This window comes from Aplidium turbinatum, chromosome 14, assembly GCF_918807975.1.
Source record: "Aplidium turbinatum chromosome 14, kaAplTurb1.1, whole genome shotgun sequence".
Classification (NCBI taxonomy): domain Eukaryota; kingdom Metazoa; phylum Chordata; class Ascidiacea; order Aplousobranchia; family Polyclinidae; genus Aplidium; species Aplidium turbinatum.
In genome coordinates this window covers 12,115,273-12,132,690 of record NC_137485.1, presented here as the reverse complement: position 1 = coordinate 12,132,690, position 17,418 = coordinate 12,115,273, and the positions used below count along the sequence as shown (strand labels likewise).

General features: G+C 38.2%; 1 protein-coding gene across 1 annotated transcript; it reads right to left on the bottom strand.

Annotated features, from left to right (window-relative positions):
• Window positions 1-7,019: 7,019 nt before the first annotated feature.
• On the bottom strand, window positions 7,020-15,826 carry LOC145783537 (uncharacterized). Its single transcript, XM_082595436.1, has 3 exons — window positions 15,804-15,826; window positions 14,813-15,170; window positions 7,020-8,318 (listed from the first exon to the last, which is right to left on the bottom strand). The coding sequence occupies exons 2-3, from the start codon at window positions 15,138-15,140 to the stop codon at window positions 7,900-7,902; spliced, it is 747 nt and encodes a 248-aa protein (XP_082451562.1). The 5' UTR covers window positions 15,141-15,170; window positions 15,804-15,826; the 3' UTR covers window positions 7,020-7,899.
• Window positions 15,827-17,418: the final 1,592 nt, after the last annotated feature.

The following is a 17,418-nucleotide window of genomic DNA, read 5'->3' as shown; positions in this document are numbered from 1 at the left end:
ACAATTCAAAATTAGCACATCTTTGTGGGCCGCACAATTTTTCTTCGCGGGCCGCATTTGGCCCGCGGGCCGCACGTTGCACACCCTTGGTCTATATGATCAAAGAAAGACGGTTTTATAAACTCTCACAAAAAGGATAAACAACCAACTCATTGCTTTTTTAGGGGGAACATTGTTCATGAATTACGATAGAAACATTCGGTGATTTCCACAAGCGTTTGTTTCATAGTGCCTGGTTTCTTTTTCCCTGTTATTGGAGCCTATTTTTCGCTGATATGTTTGCAGGTCACTATTGTTGCCTATATTGCGATGTGTCAAACATTTCCTTATTTACTGAAACTATTAATCGCAAGATATCCTTTGTGAAGCGAAGTGACAACACTACTCTTGCTTGGCGATGAATATTCTGATGAAACCTCTCGCCTCCGCTATAAGTGCGCAAAACAAGCGGCCTCGTTTATTAGGCATTGTTAAAAAAGTCAAAAGTGTTGAAAGGAGTTTGGCCTGGCAGTAGCGTTGTTCGACTAATTTTGTTGCTGCGGTATGTTAACATAAATATGAATAACATGTAACGCTGGATAGCCTACTGGGTACGAAATACGTTCTTTTCTAGCATAGGAGTCAACCTACCTAACATTTTATTAGTGCGGCCCACCACAGCTCTCCTTAGTGCCAAAGTGGCCGCCATGCAAAAAAGGTTGGTGACCCCTGGCCTATACCTAAAGTCCCACATTTTTAACATGTCTGATCTGTTAAAACAAAATAAATAGACTTGACTTGATGCTAGGTGCTTGTAACAGTTAAGTTCTCTTGTATGGGCTATGGCCTACCTAGTTTCAATCTAGCACTAAACTAAGTCAGCAGTATCGTGATTTACCTTGATCGTCAAAAGTAGAAATGTAAAATAATCAGTGATGTACGCGCATACAAAAATATTGACGCCGTCAGCGTAAACGCAAACGTTCGAAAAACCATACGCCGTATGCGTCAACGTAACTTGTAAAAAAAGTTGGCGGCGTCAGCGCATACACTAGCGTAAACTCATTTTGTTTGCTAGGTGCCAAACATTCACACGGTAAAAACCACTCGAAACAAACAAGTTTTATTTTGAATTTCCACGAAGAAACACAAGCATCTGAAAGTGTTCATCTGACGTTTTGCTGCGTTTTGGTTTCAATATGTCTTTGCCCATTGAAAACATTCTTTCAACTGCAGCGCTGGAAGGTATTGGCGTGTTGTAGCGAAAAAAAGACATTAAAAAGTTTGCGTTGACGCTATGCGCTAAAAAACCGCGAAAACTTTACGGCGTATAGCCTCAAGCGACAACTATCCAAAAAAATGTGGTCGTAAGCGTTAGCGCAAACAAAAAGTCTACGTGCGTAGAATTTGAGGCGTATACGTACATCTCTGAAAATAATTACCTAAATACCGGTACATAATGTAATTGTTTGCTCATTTTGTGTCTTAAACCTTCATTTAAGTCATTTAACATTGTGCATGAAATCTTCGTGGATAGGATGAAGAAATATTAAGAACAAAAAATCATTGAACACCGGTGGAGCAGTATTGCAGTTTAATAGAATGAACTTTAACTAATATCAACACTTGAAAACTCGACAAGGGAAGCAAAATGCGGCATCCTTAGCTTCTGAATACTCCAGCCAGAGATAGTCATTAAACCATTGTGTGCGAAATTTTCTACCTTTAACTTTAGGATAGTTGGCCTTGGCAGTTTTAATTCGTCCTTTACTAAGTAATAACATACGGCAGTGGCGTAGCCAGGGGGGGTTTGGGGGTTACAACCCCCCTTTGGCACGCGTGTGACGTCACGATATTAAGAATGATGCTTTCAGTCTAAAAAAAATGCCTAATTTTAAACAAAATTGCATTAAAAGAGCAAGTTTTGCCAATACCAAACATCTCAGCCAGGAATTAGCAACAAAAAAACATAGAGACTTAGCTTTATTTCCGAAAAATGCCGAAGAAAACATGATTTTATCCTTTTGCTATGCCACCAGACACCACCATTTTACAGGAATATTCGTAACCACATTTTTGTTGAAAATGCTCTCAGAATGCACCAAATTCAAAGTAATATTTCAAAATTTTCTGGGGGAGGCCTCCCAGACCCCCCGCCGCTGGGTCGTCAAAACCCCCCTTTCAAAATTCCTGGCTACGCTACTGACATACGGTAATTACTTGCTTCACGGCATTTTGGCAAAAGGAAGGCAGGATCAAATTTGTAATCTTTTAAGTCCATTGTAAAATTTTAATTGCCAGGATAAATATTAAGATTTACTGAATCACTGTTCTGAATAAAAACAAACGAATTTATTTTCATACGAGTCAGTTCAATCATAAACAGCTAAAAAGTTGCTAGATCATCTTCAGTTAACACCTGTCAGAACAGAAGATGTTTCATTATCTTGATTCTAAATAAAAAAAACGTTGATTACTTCGTAGAATAGCCTACAAAGCTAAAATTTAATTCTGAACGAACTTTACATTTAAAACTGGTTGATGTTCTTTCTGCTGTCAACAAAGCCAAACTTCCATTTTTTTCCGCATTACAAAGTATAGGCTACCCATTGGGCCATCAGTGTTGTATGCGTTAACAAAATAAATTGATGCTGGCAGCCTTAGCGCGAATTGCTTAAAAAGTTAACGCCGTTATCAGTGGCGCAAACAACACGAAAAAGTGACGCTGTTAGCTAAAGTAGCGCGAACAGATGCATATTTTCGTGTTGTGACTTTTCAGACCACTTAGCAATTTTACCGGGAACGTTAGAATATGCTTTGCAGGTAGCTAAGCACTTTTGACATTGAAAAAAATAGCTTCTCGCCTTCTGGAGAATCATGTTTAATCTTCATATACGCCATGTGTTTAATTCAAGCTCTTCCTTTTGGCCCAGCACCTTCCTACTTTAATTGCATTCCCTCTCTTTAAAGGGCGGGGAAACCCAAATTAACTTTTTCCGAGTTTTTTGTTTCAGCGTGATGTCATTGTGTACAACATGCGTTTTAGCAAAAAAATCCAAATTTTATTGCCCTCGTCTCGCTAAGGCCGCTTTTGTTTGATACCCGTTTGCGAGGTCTCGCGCGCATCAAGCTGTGATGCTGTTCGCTGTGACGTCACAAGGTACATATAGTTGTTGCCAAAAGTTTAAGACCAGACTTGATTTATGACCATTTTTGCATTACTTCAAAATACTGCATCATATATTGTTTCAGTTGCATCATCTTTATGCATCATCTTATATCTGATGCAGTATTTTGAAGTAATGCAAAAATTGTCATAAATCAAGTCTGGTCTTAAACTTTTGGCTACAACTATGTGTATCTTGTGACGTCACAGCGAACAGCATCACAGCTTGATGCGCAACGAGACCTCGCAAACGGGTATCAAACAAAAGCGGCTTTAGCGAGACGAGGGCAACAAAATTTGGATTTTTTTTATTGCTAAAACGCACGTTGTACACAATGACATCACGCTGAAACAAAAAACTCGCAAAGTTAATTTGGGTTTCCGCGCCCTTTAAACACTGTCATTCTCAGGGGCGCCGGAACGATTTTTGACTGGGGGGCAAGATTATGAAAAAAGGGCACTTTTGTTTACTAAAAGGCCAATTTTTTTTCAAGTTTTAAGATTAGATATAGCGACAATGCTCATCTATCAGCTCACTATTGAGTAATGATAGCCTACAAGTGTCCGGTATTCAAAGAAGGGCATCATGCCATATAATGATGTCACCTACTGTCAAGCCTTAAAGCAGCCTGCGGCCATGGCCGCTAAGTAGCGCTTGAATGACCGCCGGTGCTACCTCCTCAATCGGCCAAGTTTGGCCGCCGGTCTCTTCTAGCCAATTCTTTCATTTCGCAATAGAATAATCGTGGATTAACTGTCAAAAATATGTAGTATCAAAGAGTGACGCAAAATTAGGTCAGTGCGTCATAATCGCCACTGTTGCATTGTGCAGGAATATTTGTTATTGATGGAATATATCCATCTGCGATCACCAGCGCTGTAAGTCTTGTTTGTAATTCTCGACGTTTATTTTAACAAAGTCTTAATCCGAAGTGCTAATTTACATCGGCTGGCAATATTGTCGCTTTTATGTCGATTCGATGTTGTCGGACATTAAAAAGGAGAACTAGGTTAGTTAGAAAGGAGAACTAGGTTAGTTGACATCCGAGGGAAAAACATTTTTTGATCATATTTTGCAAAAATTATGCTTCTTTTAGTAATGTCCTTCACATCATTGAAATACTTATTTTATTACCTTGCCGTCATCGTCAACACATGTCGAACGTTATTTTTCGTTGCTAAAGAGAATTCTAGGGGAGTGGCGAACTTCTTTAAAATTAGCCACATTGGAGACACTCATGCGAGTGTCGTTAGATAGTCCCGCTGTATTGGATTACAATCCCGATAAAGCAGTTATTGCGTGGTGCAACGATTCTATTGTAGGACGTCGCCCAGGCCCAGATTTCAACAACGCTAAGTGATCATTTTTGCATTGTTTCAAGTTTAATTCTATTTACTTGTGCTATCGTAATTTTTATTTTAGCCTCCAAGCACGCAGATTTGGCCGCCGAGAAGGAGCTCCCGGTAGGCTACGATGGCTGCCGAAAAAAAACGAGTTTTAAGGCCTGTACTGTGTTGCAAAATTTTGTGCCGTATATATTATTTTGAGGCAAAAATGAATGATTATAATTAGGCTAAAAGCGAATAGCAGAAATTGTTATATTGCAAAATGTGCGGTGGCTTACACATGAATTTAAAAAGGCACCTTCGCCCCCCCTGCCCCTCCATCTGCAAAAAAATTGAGGGCAGGGGGGCGGCCGCCCCCTCGCTTTCCGGCGCCCCTGGTCATTCTCACTCATTTTTGATACCAAAAAACTTTTGCAGATTTTGTAACTTAGTTACAGTAATTAAACTTCTGCAACAGAAAACAGTGTAAAAACAAGTATCCCTTATGCGTTACGCAGCAACAAATTAAACTAAAGAATTATAACTGCTAGCATTATCAGTGACGTTCGGTGGCTTAAACCATTGGGAAAGCAACTTGGAAATATGCTGCAGCAAGGTAGTAGGCACGAGGGGCGTAACCGTCGGGCGAAGCCCGAAGGCGTGTTGCCGAAGGCAACACTTCCAGCGGGGGGTCTGGGGGGCCTCCCCCAGAAAATTTTGAAAAACACTTCCAATTTGGTGCGCTCTGAGAGCATTTCCAAAATAAAATCTTCGGACTTTCCCAGTCCGAGGATAAAGATTCAATCAATCAATCAAACTGGGACTAGTCTAGAATGTTGGCTGCTTTTTTAGACTGAGCACAAAAACTTATTGTCAATGTCATCTGTAAGCATTTACGACATGCATTGGACTGGTGCACTAGTAAAGAGCAAATAATTAGCCTATAAATTAAGCTAGTCCATTCTTGAAGAACACAAGTATGTTTGCTCTGAACTTGTGATGTCAGTCTATTGACCCAAAGAATTTAAAAAACACTTGTGCTGTTTCAGTACTGGTTGGTTAATGTACCCTTTGGAATTGCATGTTTTATTGTAGAATCTATGTTTTTTTTGGTAAGAGAACCAGCTTTATTTTCAGCGTAGGCTACTCAGTAGCCTATAGTTACAAGCCCGAAAATCACTCATGCGTAGAGGCTGTATTCCTTTCGCCTGAAACCAAAAGCAGCCGCTATGAGATACGCATTGACGTCACTGGGAAAGCAACTTTAACCATAACACCAGATAACACATCTGATTGGCTAAGCAGCTGGTGTCGTTTTGCAAAACGATTGAGGATTGGATAAAACGAAGGCGTTTTTCAATGTAGGGTAAGCATTTTTGAAAGTTGATTTCCCTGAAGCTTCAGTGATGGTTTCTGACAAAAGCGTTTGCGTTAATTGGCATTTATAGGCAAGACATGCGGTTTGGTGAGGACTTAGACTACTCACAAGCGTTACGAGTAATTCTAGTCACGAACACAGTAATTTTCAAGTTAAAATAGACTTGATAAAAATAATAAGTTAAACCTAGAATTCAGTCATTATATTTTGCATAGTTTTCGCTCAGGTAAGCACTGCTTTCCTTGCTTTCCCTCACCGATCGTCACTGATTATTATCCTAGCGGTAGGCTACTCATTAGCCTACTTTATTAGATTTCGTTGAGTTCAATCTACATTAAATCCTTATGGAAACATTGATTGACTCAATGCTGTATGCACTGTCACTACTCTACAAACTTAGAAACGCAATCTCTCACATGGCTATATATTTCCGGTCAATTCAACGACCTTGCTGGTGACGAAATAAATCCTAAAACAACACGTGAAAAACCCTTGTTGTACTCGCTGCTGTTACGTCAAAATTGTTAGCATTGTCTCGGGTTTTTCCACCATGAGGTAAAAAGATGATGAAATATTACACAACTAAAAATTAAATAACTAAGCAAGAACCAATCTGCTGGACTGCCTGTAACAATTGTTACGTAACAGGCAGCAGGAAAAGTACGTGACTAGAATCACAAAATCATAACAGCAGCAAGAAGAACAAATTTAAAATAAAGAAGAACGCTTTTACCGCCCCCCTCCCTTGCAACTTGAGTTGATTTCAGGTTGGGATCCAAATATTAAAAAATCATAATAATATAAAAAAATTGAAAAAGATGATGCAGAAAGCATTGCCTCCCCCCTCCTGCTGGTTCCAATTGCAAGTCTGATTAATAGGGCAAGTTTTTGCAAATTTTTACTGCAACTTTTGTTAAAATTAAGTGCAAATTTCTCATGATTTTAATGCAATAAAACCTTGTCCTACTGATTACTAATTTAGCATTTGCCTACTATGCTGTTGTAGGCTACATTTGTTTAATATGACTTCTTTCTATCTTTTTTTTCCTATCCAACTTTGCTTTTTCGGACATAAAGTTTTGAATTTGTCCATTAATCTTATAAATTTCCTTGGTTAAAACTCTGGTCCTTCTCCAACTGTTTTCCGAAGCCGCTACTGCATTGTCAGCATATTTATTATTTTTGTCTAAAATATCTTAAAGTTGTTTGGCCTATACTCTTTGTTGAATAGATAAATGTGAAATTTTTCCATATTATATTGAAAGAGTTTGCGACCATGATCTAACTAACGCTTACATTTATATGCACTTCATATGTAGCCTACTATAGTTTATGCACTCTCATTAATACATTTACATGTATCTTGTTGCGTAAAATAGTGAATTGTTGTGGCTGCGGTAACTTGTGAAATTAAACAAACAAAAACCCTAATGTAGTTCAGAAATATTTTGTGAAGCCATGGTAGAGGTGAAGAGTTATTGCATACTAAAATATATTTGAACGGCGACTTTGCCGAAACGAAATCATTCACCTTTAAACCTCTTCAAGAGGCCAATTCAGTAAATACCTGGTTTCAAAAAAGAAAGCAGCGATACAAGCCACGAATGTTCCAACTCTCGGCAACGAGCAACGCACTACAAGGCTAGCTTTCAATTTAGCAGCACTCAATGGAGAGAAAATCCCCCTGTCAGCAACTCACTGTCTTTCACTAATAGCAACAACTAGTAATAGCCTAACAACCATAACCGGGCGTGTTTCAGTGGTTTCAAGCTTGTAGAAGTGTACTTTTTACAAGTAGACTAAGACCCAGCGAACAAATCTATCACTTTTTACATTGATTCAACGCCTGCAGACGCTAAACGAATGTAAAAAAATAAATGATTTGCTCAAAAGGTATCGAAGACACATCAAAGACTCTTCCGAGGGTCTTTCTCAGTTTGATAATAATAAATACCTATCAACTGAAATGTAGCCACTGTACCATGTCAACTAAGTTTGCCATGCAAACTTTGGTGCAATACAGCAAGCGCATAAAGAAAGTTACTGGCGATCACAAATCGTGTCGTTGAATTTCAGTAGATGCGTTTTTTATGCATTGAGCAACTGATTCGGCTTTCGACCTCGTAATAAGCTGAACAAAGTTAAGTTTTTTTGGTTCTTGCAACGATTTGTAGTTTGAAGTAGGCCTTAGTAGATGATTGTCAACTGCCAGTTCAGACAAAACCATTTCAGGTAATTCCTCGTTGCTTATCGCCTCCACAGAACCATCAGCAGAAGAGATCACTGTATTAACGCCTTTGCCTTCGCTTCTTGATTCAAGTGAACGTTCCTCTTCTTCATATGAATTTTTTTCAGGATTTTGGGAAGTTTTAGATTTACCTTTCCTTTTCGTTTGTTTAGTTGCAGCTATTTGGAGAGCCTGAACTTTGTGAGAGCGTCTTTTTCTTCTTATAGCTTCCTTGTCAATGCCTAAAATTCAAACAAGCCAGTTTGAGAATTAACATATTTTAGCTTGAGAGCCATTTAGCGAAATAGGTCCCGTTAGCAGGTAGGCCTACACAAAGAATGGCTTTCACCAGCTGAAAAATACGACTTCTCATTGAGACAAACCGCCCGTGTTGTATTGTAGGCTATACGCCGAATTGCCGACATCACAAAAGTTTGATAGAAGACTACCTAAAAGCCATCTTTTTTCTTGTGACTATTTTATCCAGTCTCACCAGAAAAGTTACTTAGCCCAGTGCTTCTTAAACTTTTTTAGTTTTGTTCACCCCTAGCATCTATCTCCAGATTTCATTCACCCTTGTCTTATGATATGATAAAACTATCTCGTCTATATATAGCAGCACAAAATGAGTTAGGCTGTTTCGATTTTAGTTAAGATCAACTCAAGCTAAGTTTTACCATTGCAATCTACAATTTCTCGAGTCCAGAGATATAAAGCTACAAAACACAGTCACCAAATTTTTGTACTTATACACTCAGTGCAAAACAACTTCACTATTACAATAAGCAAAAAAAACAACAGTTCAGTTGTCGATTTACTGCAGAAAATTGTTTACTAGTGACTGGGATGCTCCTGAACTTTCGCAAATAGTTTTGCAAATCGCGGATGAATCGGTCCTTCTAATGCCACTCTCATCGATGAGTTCACACATTTCAGTGCATTTGTCTTTTTAGTTTTCAGTTAGTTTTTTGAAATTTATAAAAGAATCAAACAATAAAAAATATTGAAATTTATAAAAAACAATTAGTTTTGATTAAAAAATGAAAAACTTAGAATGGATTTTGTTTTTGGAAATTCTCACCTGTTCACTGAACAGGTGGAACACCCTGAATATCCACCTTGCTCGCAAGCTATCATCCATTTCTGACGGTTCACCCTTATTCACCCCTTTTGGTTGGTTCACCCCTGCAAACATTTTATTCACCCTGGGGTGAACCATTCACCTGTTTACGAAACACTGTACTTAAACATAATCTATTGAGCTGTTAGAAATTAAAATAACTTATTTCCAATCTTCGTAGCTACTCATTTCGGTACCAAATTCCGTCTACCATCGTTCCGAAAAATAGTCACCCTATTAGTGTAAATTTTCGTTCTGGCATCCATAATATTTCTTTCCGGGCTTAAAATGAAACTCAAAACGCGAAAACAAGGTAAAATCCTAAGTATGTGGTCCAACGTCATGCCTTCATCGAGTTATCCAATTATTTTCAGTTCAGTTGTTTTTATTTCTGACCATCACAGCAAAAAACAATACACGTCAACATAGCAAAGGTCGAGAAAAAGGTAGAAGCGACGAAACGCGAACGTTAAACCGTGCTTGTGACGGGAGTAAGTCATTAAGTTGAAAGAAATTTGGCACGGTCGCAACACCTTCAGAAAAATTTACGATAGAAAGGGAAATAAAAGAAATGCTACAAAAAAAATAAAAAAACAAAAACAACCGCCAATAATTTTATAGCTTTAGTTGATATTTTTAAGAATTGTATAAATAAACATTTGCTATGAAGATCGGCTATGGTGCGTTATCAAGAGTGCTGATAGTCGTGAGGGGAGCACATCTTGATGCGTTTAGCATTTTAGCTCATGGCAAAGAAGAGCAAGGCAGGCAAAGAAATTTATTTGGGCTTACAAGCATTCAAAACAAAATGCTTTAAGACGAAATTTCGTTTTGTCACCAAAGTTCTTTGTTTTGATATCGTTTTATTTCGAATGAAGTGTCTTAAAAGAATTACGTTTCATTTCAAAGTCATACAAACAATCGAATTTTATTTTGTTAGAACAAAAAAAAACGTTTTACTAGGGGATTGTTCACTGTAAATGAATGCCGACAACTGGAGGGCAGTGTTGTACGTTGACGGCGGCTGAGGCTAGCGCCGTCAATTTATTTTTTAGTTGACGGAAGTGATAGCGCCGTCAACTATTTTGCCGATTTTAAGTGTCAAGTGTCAATGCGTCATTTTTTGTTTCCATGAAAAATCTCGTTTCACAATGTATTCTGGCCAGCGCGACTTATCCGAATTACCGGCTTTCGCGTTGGTTGGAATGGCTACCTGGAATACAAACGGAAGAGGTTCGCCAAATGGTGATCACTCATACCGTGAACAGTATCGAGAACGAGGGATTAGAGAAAGCGAAAAATCAATGAATGTCGGAGGTTGAAGATACTTTATTTCAAGAGCTCTATGCCTCTGAAAAGAGCGATGTTGGTGCAATGGACCTCGTTAAAAGATATATAGGCCTACTGTATATGCTACACCATCACAGCACGCTTGGAACAATAGAACAGTGATACCTTACCGAGTAAACGTTTTCAAGGCTTGTTTTTGAAATACAACACACCAATACCATCCAGCGCAGCTGTGGAAGGCATGTTTTCACTAGAAAAGGACATTATGCGTCCCAAACGCAACAGATTGTCGGACAAACATTTTGAAATGCTTGTGTTTCTACAAGGCAATAACTAATAGGCTAAGCAGCCAATTACAATACAGTATCAAAACATAATACCTGCTCTTTATTTATAGCTATTGTTAGCCTAAACTTGGTTGAAATACTTCTGTTTTGTGAGACCCTGGCTAAAATAGCGCTAGAAATTAGCGCTGACGCCATCAATTTTGTTAAGAGCTGACGCAGTACTTTACGCCGTGAAGTTTTTAGGCAATTCGCGCTGACGCCGTCAATTTATTTCATTGACGCGTACAACACTGCTGGAGGGTCATGGTGTTATCGCTAAATTTGGTGCTATTATGAAATGAAGTTTACCTCTAGCCTATAATTATGTCGCCTGCTCATGTGAAGCCTATGCGACCAGTCCACGTACGTACAAAGTATGTGATGCTAGAAGAAATGTACGAAAATATATGACATATAATATGTTCATTTTTACCTGTAGCGCACCCAGCATGGGGCTAAGGGGGATTAAGACCCCTCCCCCAAAAAAAACCCGCCACCAAAAATGAAGTTTTTGTATGTTTTCCATTTATACCTTTTGCTTGATTCTGGTTAGATACCAATAAGTACGGGAGGAATAAGAACAATTGTGACATCATAGATATACAGTAGACTCTGTAGTCTGTGCGATCATAAGTGATGGTTCGCTCTACCTCGCAGTCAAACATTTAAATCAAATATTTTTTCAAGGAAGTTTGAACGCTCCGCTGGATTCTTGGCACAGGTATCGGCAACCGGTGGGTTGTGGGCCGTGAGTAGCCTACCTTTAGATATGAATCAAAGAGGAATAGGCATAAGCCAAGGGCGTATTCTTAATGGAAGCAAGGGAAGCATTGCTTCCACCGTCAAAATTGAAAAAAGAGAAGATCATATTTTTCAGTATAACGATTTCGTAATTTCTTTACCTGAATACAAATTAGAACAGTTTCTAACCCGTGTCCCCGTATGATTTCAGCTAGGTTTTAATTTTAAAAAAGTTGGAAGCTTACGGAAGCAGAGATTCGTACCGCACCCATTGCTTTCGTTTTTGCTATCCGAAGAAACAAATGAGAAGCAAAGGAAAAAAGCAGAGCAACGTTTACGCGTTTAACGTTAAGTGTTTCCAGAAACCACTATAATCCATTATTTGAGTGTAATTTTGCAAAAATTTCCCGGGGGGCATTCCCCCAGAACCCCCTTAGAGCAGTGATGTACGCGCATACAAAAAATATTGACGCCGTCAGCGCAAACGCAAACGTTCGAAAAACTATACGCCGCATGCGTCAACGCAACTTGTAAAAAAAGTTGGCGGCGTCAGCGTTAGCGCATACTCTAGCGCAAACTTATTTTGTTTGCTAGGTGCCAAACATTCACACGGTATAAACCACTCGAAACAACACACTTTTCAAGCCACTTTGCGATTTCTCGTTACAAGAAATTATCTTTTTGGCCGGAAGGCACATCTGGCATTGAAAATATAAGTTTTTGTCTTTCGAAAGAGCTTAAAATACTTTTCCATGTAGGGCCATGGATTTATATTATCATGCTCCATTTCACTTGGAGATTAGTATTACCGTAAGTTATTCCCTGAATACAATAGTGTAGTGTAAGAAACTGTAGCATATGCCTATCAAGAAAATTCTAGTATTATACTAACTGTCGCTCCTAGTAATATACTAACTGTCGCTCCCTAAAAATCCATTATAAAAAACACTCTTTTTAAAATAATTCCGTTTGAATAAGACTAATGTTGCTTTTAATGCCATAATTCTCTCAGTAAGCTCTATGCTTTTTTCTGATAAGATTTTTAAAAAGTGGGTTAATGGAAGACAAAACTGCCAGACACAAGCAAGTTTAGATTCTGAACTGCACAACTCTTTGTTATTAGCATTCAGGGATAGTTAGCATTACTAGTGTTATTAGCAGTAGGCTACTCAAAAGCCTCTCACAATTGGCCCTTGGATGCATGTTTTGCTAAACTGCTCATCAAGTTACAAAACATATATAATTACATACTTACGCAACAGAATGTATAAATTGTCAAGTAAAAATTACCTTAGCTTGATAGCCTACTGTATGTAGGCCTACACATTACTACGCAGTCTACGCTACATAGCCTACAACAAGAATAACCGGCAAAGTATTGTACTACATATAACATACAAAGTACAACATCATGCAAGCAATCACGGTCGGAGACCAAATATTTGAGTTTGTTTAGATACATAGGCTACACTGCTCATTGCCTGAGAAGTTTCTGATTTGCCCCAAAATGCAAGACTTAACTAATATAAATTAAAGTGCTCACAATTGCTTACAAACGCCTTCAACACTGCTTGACTAAAAAAACTTCACACTACGAAGCCAAGTCATTGTTTACATTTTACATGGAGCGGCATTACCAACCTACCTACTTGCTTGCTTACATTACATTCCTGTTCTGACCCGTAATTTACTAAGTAATTTCTCAGTAGGCCTAAGTTGTTTTAACTAATTCTTCCTTTTTTTCTGAAAGACTTCAGTCTCCACGTGGGACTCTAGCGTCAAAGGCAGTATAGTGCGATATACAAACAAACTCCAGCTGACTGAACAATAGATGACACTGTGACACAACACTAGAACAATGGGCAATTGCAAGACGTTAACATTTCGCAGTTTGACAAAAAAAATTGCAAACAACAACTAAGACATTAAAAAGTATGCGTTGACGCTATGCGCTAAAAAACCGCGAAAACTTTACGGCGCATCCTCAAGCGCAAACTATCCAAAAAAAATGTGGCCGCAAGCGTTAGCACAAACAAAAAGTCTACGCCGCATGTATGCGGCGTAGAATTTGCGGCGCATACGTACATCTCTGCCTTAGAGTACGCGTGCCTTCGGCACGCTCGTATCCTCACGAATTTTATTGCTTTCCTTGCTCAACTCACCAGGATACGCCACTGGCATAGGCCTATTGTCGCTGATCACTCGGCCGACAATTTTGAATTAGCCCCCTCCTAAATTTTTTTCTGGGTGCGCTACTGATTTTTACTATATTAATAATAATGAATGATATTATGATAATACAGCAGTTGACCTCTCGTCATATACCGGTAGGCCTAGTGCAGTGTTTTTCAACCTTTTTTGAGCCGTTACCCAAATAAACGTAGCGATTAGGCTAGTTTATAGCATACTACCCTTAATATTTCACTTCGTAAAAGAACTTAACCATTGATGCTCATAGTTACATCGTTTGATTCATTCCTCTTCAGTAAAATTTTAGAAACAATCACTGCAAAAAAATATCGTTTTTAGTCTGTTCTAGTCCAATTCCGCAGAAAAACCGCAGAACTGGCAACTCTGGTAACTAGCCTAGCAGAATACAATATGCCACAAAAATACAAAATGCAGCGCGATGTCACAAACAAAAGCCTTTGCAGCCTTTTGTATGACAGCTGCCACTGGTGGCAACCATTGTTTATCACTGCAGCTCGCACTTCAGGTGAAAAAAATTGCAGTGATCGCTTGTAATGGAGAACAACATTTAATTTTTAGCGTGATAGTGGTGCCGCGTTACCCCTCAAAGTATTGCATATTACCCTCCAGGGGTAATTTACCCCCAGGTTGGGAACCACTGGTCAAGTGGTAACCGGGTGGAGATTTCAGGCTACAATCCCATTGCATCACGGTAAATAGCACGGTTGACTTCTCGTCGTATTGGCCTAGTGGTAACTGCTGGGTGGAGATTTCAGGCTACAATCCGATTGCGTCACGGTGAAAAGCACAAAATTTCAAGCAAATTTATTTACGGTACTGAGAATACATTTAAAAAAAGGAAAAGAAATTTATTGTTTAAGTTATGCCAAATTTTACTTTTTGTGGTAACCTCCAGCTGTTCAAATTGTAAGAAAATGTAGCAAAGCAAGTCGCCACACGGTATTCCAGTGCCTCTAGTTTTGCACAGTCTTATCTTCACATGCACTGCAAAGGTTAACCTTTTGCCAAATACGTGGATGTAGACTTAAACCTGACAAAGCAAACTTACCTAATATCTGGCAAATTTGCAAGATTTGATTTTTTCGATTGACACTACTGGTAAGCACGTCCATGCACTGAGTGTATTCGTCTTCTGTCAAAGCTGGTTGATCTGCTTCGTTGTCAACTATAAAGTCTGCTAGGTTGTCAGGAAGTATCTTCGGTCCTTTTTTCGATTTGAAATAAGTATTTTTACTTTTGAACTTATCAGAAAAACTTCCCGTCAACTTGCATCCAAACGTTGGAATTAACAATTTCTCAAATTCTTTTTTGAGACTTCGTCGACTAGTTCTGTAGTTTTGTTTCTTATATTTTTTCGATTTTGGTTGGCAGTCCATACTGGGATATGAGTAGTCATTAATCTCATACTGAAACATCATTTTGCTCACTATTTCATAAACGCAGGATAGGATCGAGGGCAGCCCGATACAATATTAATAATTATATTTTTCACACACTATAGCCTCTTACCAATCAATTGACCAAAGATGTTTTGGGTTCAGAGTTTATTAATTCAACTTAGTCACCCTGCAAAAATTATAAACTTTTTATGACAGCAATCAAAATGAAAAGCCTGAAGTAGTCTAAAGCCTTCAGTATTTAATACTGGTACTCAAGTCTTGCATTCAGCATAAACTATAAATTTCGCAGAAAAAATCCGTTGTCATTCACTCCGTGTATTACCTATCAATGAAAAGCAGCTAGTATGTCGGTACTGTGCGAAAAAATAGACTATAAACTAATCTTTATCAAAGAGATCTATTATAGATAACTTTTTCGCATTGGTAAAAACGTTGTAAGATAGCCTGCCTAAGATTTGATAAAAAAGCAGGTACGATAACCTGAGTAGATGTTCATTGAAAACTAACAAGTTATTTGGGGTTACGGTACGTCAAAGAATAAGCCTATTCATATTGCCTGGAGTTTTGTTACCGTACCTCAGGCTTGCTAAACACATAAAAAGTTCAAATTAAAAAGTCATAGTCTAAAGGCCTACTAACATTAGACCTCCACCTCCCTATGATTCGCAGTAGACCATAGCCATCTGATTTTTCCTGATCAATCTGTTTTTGAGAAAATTTCCACCTTCGTCAACAGCTCTGCTTCGTTCAGAAGCTACCCTGCCACTGCCTCAAGTTTCACTGAAGGTCTGAATTGCTTACGCTTATTCAATATAGCACATTTGTGGCATGCTGAATTGGTAGGCTATCAACGTTGCCTCATTGCTTGGATTTAGTTGGCAATTTTATAATTAACTTATCTAATAGTAAAGCAGCGACGGACATTCACTTCCTTTACACAGAACTGTGTTTCAATCCTTTCCTTTGCAAAATAATTTTTGTGTAAAAGCAAATGTTATTTTACTAATTCAGTATAACTTTTTTGTTTTGTCACTATGTGCATTATGACATCACCAAGGAATCACATGCATTTTACCAATTCCTTGTAGAAAAACAATTTCATTGAGGATTCGTTACAGTTTAATGCTTTGTTTGGTAAAAACTAAAAAGAATAAGTTAGAGTTAACAAAAGAAAAATCATATTTATCAATCACGATCAGCAAAAATCGGCAAAAAAACATCATTAGAAGAAAATTCAAAATGCAGTTTAGCCTATGCCCTGCCTACGGTACCAAACATGATAAAAACAAGTAGGAGCAAAATGGTTGGAACGCCTGGTTAATCTAATCAAAAAATAAAGAGCCAAAATGTAGATACCAAACTCATGTTCAGCAAACAAACGTTTCGAAAACTATACTGTCTTCATCTTCAGTGTTAAAAATAATGCGAAACCATAATACGAAATAGATAATACGAAACCAAGGAACTATCTGAAATATTGGATAAAACTACCATTCAACGTTTTATAGGCAGAGAAAACTTTTTCTCGAACCGTAGAAAATTTCATTATCAGATTACCGCTTCAATGCGTGATGGAAATCTAGGCCTGCCTTAAAGCATGTAAACAGATTCATTTATCGACTAAGTTTCGTTAAAATAATGCTAGCTAAAAAAGCTTTTTTTCAGGAGAGAAAATGTTCACCAACGGTTGGAGGGTCCAATGCTACCAATATTGTAATGTTGTATGAGAAAAAATCCTAAAGACGTAGAATTTGGAAGACGATGGGCTCGTTAGAGGCGCTGTTTATTGCAAATCTTTTGTTTAATTTTAACACTGAAGATGAAGACAGTATAGTTTTCGAAACGTTTGTTTGCTAAACATGAGTTTGGTATCTACATTTTGGGCTCTTTATTTTTTGACAAGTATAGTTGTTTTAAATAGGCTACTTGCTGTGATGTTTCTGTATGTAATGTTTCCCATTGAGTTGGCATGGTACTGTGGTAGCGACAACGACGTAGCCACACGGCATTCAAACATTTTAATGAAAGCCGAATAGTGTACACTTATTTTAAAAATCATCGTAATGTCATCAGTAGGCTACCTTAGGCAGGGGGTTTAGAGAGTATTTTTGTGCTCGGCACGGAGGCATTTTAAGGCCCAGAAATCTTTTCAGAAGGGACGAGAAAGCAAAAACATTGCATAATCTTTGGATTCACATTGTTTTCTTTAAAAGTGTTGTTTTGGAGACCGGCTTCTCATCAAGATCAGACCCAA

What these genes read in the sequence shown, in the direction of transcription:
- LOC145783537 (XM_082595436.1), bottom strand. Translation starts at nt 15,140, where the DNA reads ATGGACTGCCAACCAAAATCGAAAAAATATAAGAAACAAAACTACAGA. An exon ending in GCAAATTTGCCAGATATTAG is followed by an intron (nt 8,319 to 14,812) that starts GTAAGTTTGCTT and finishes TTTGAATTTTAG; the next exon opens with GCATTGACAAGGAAGCTATA.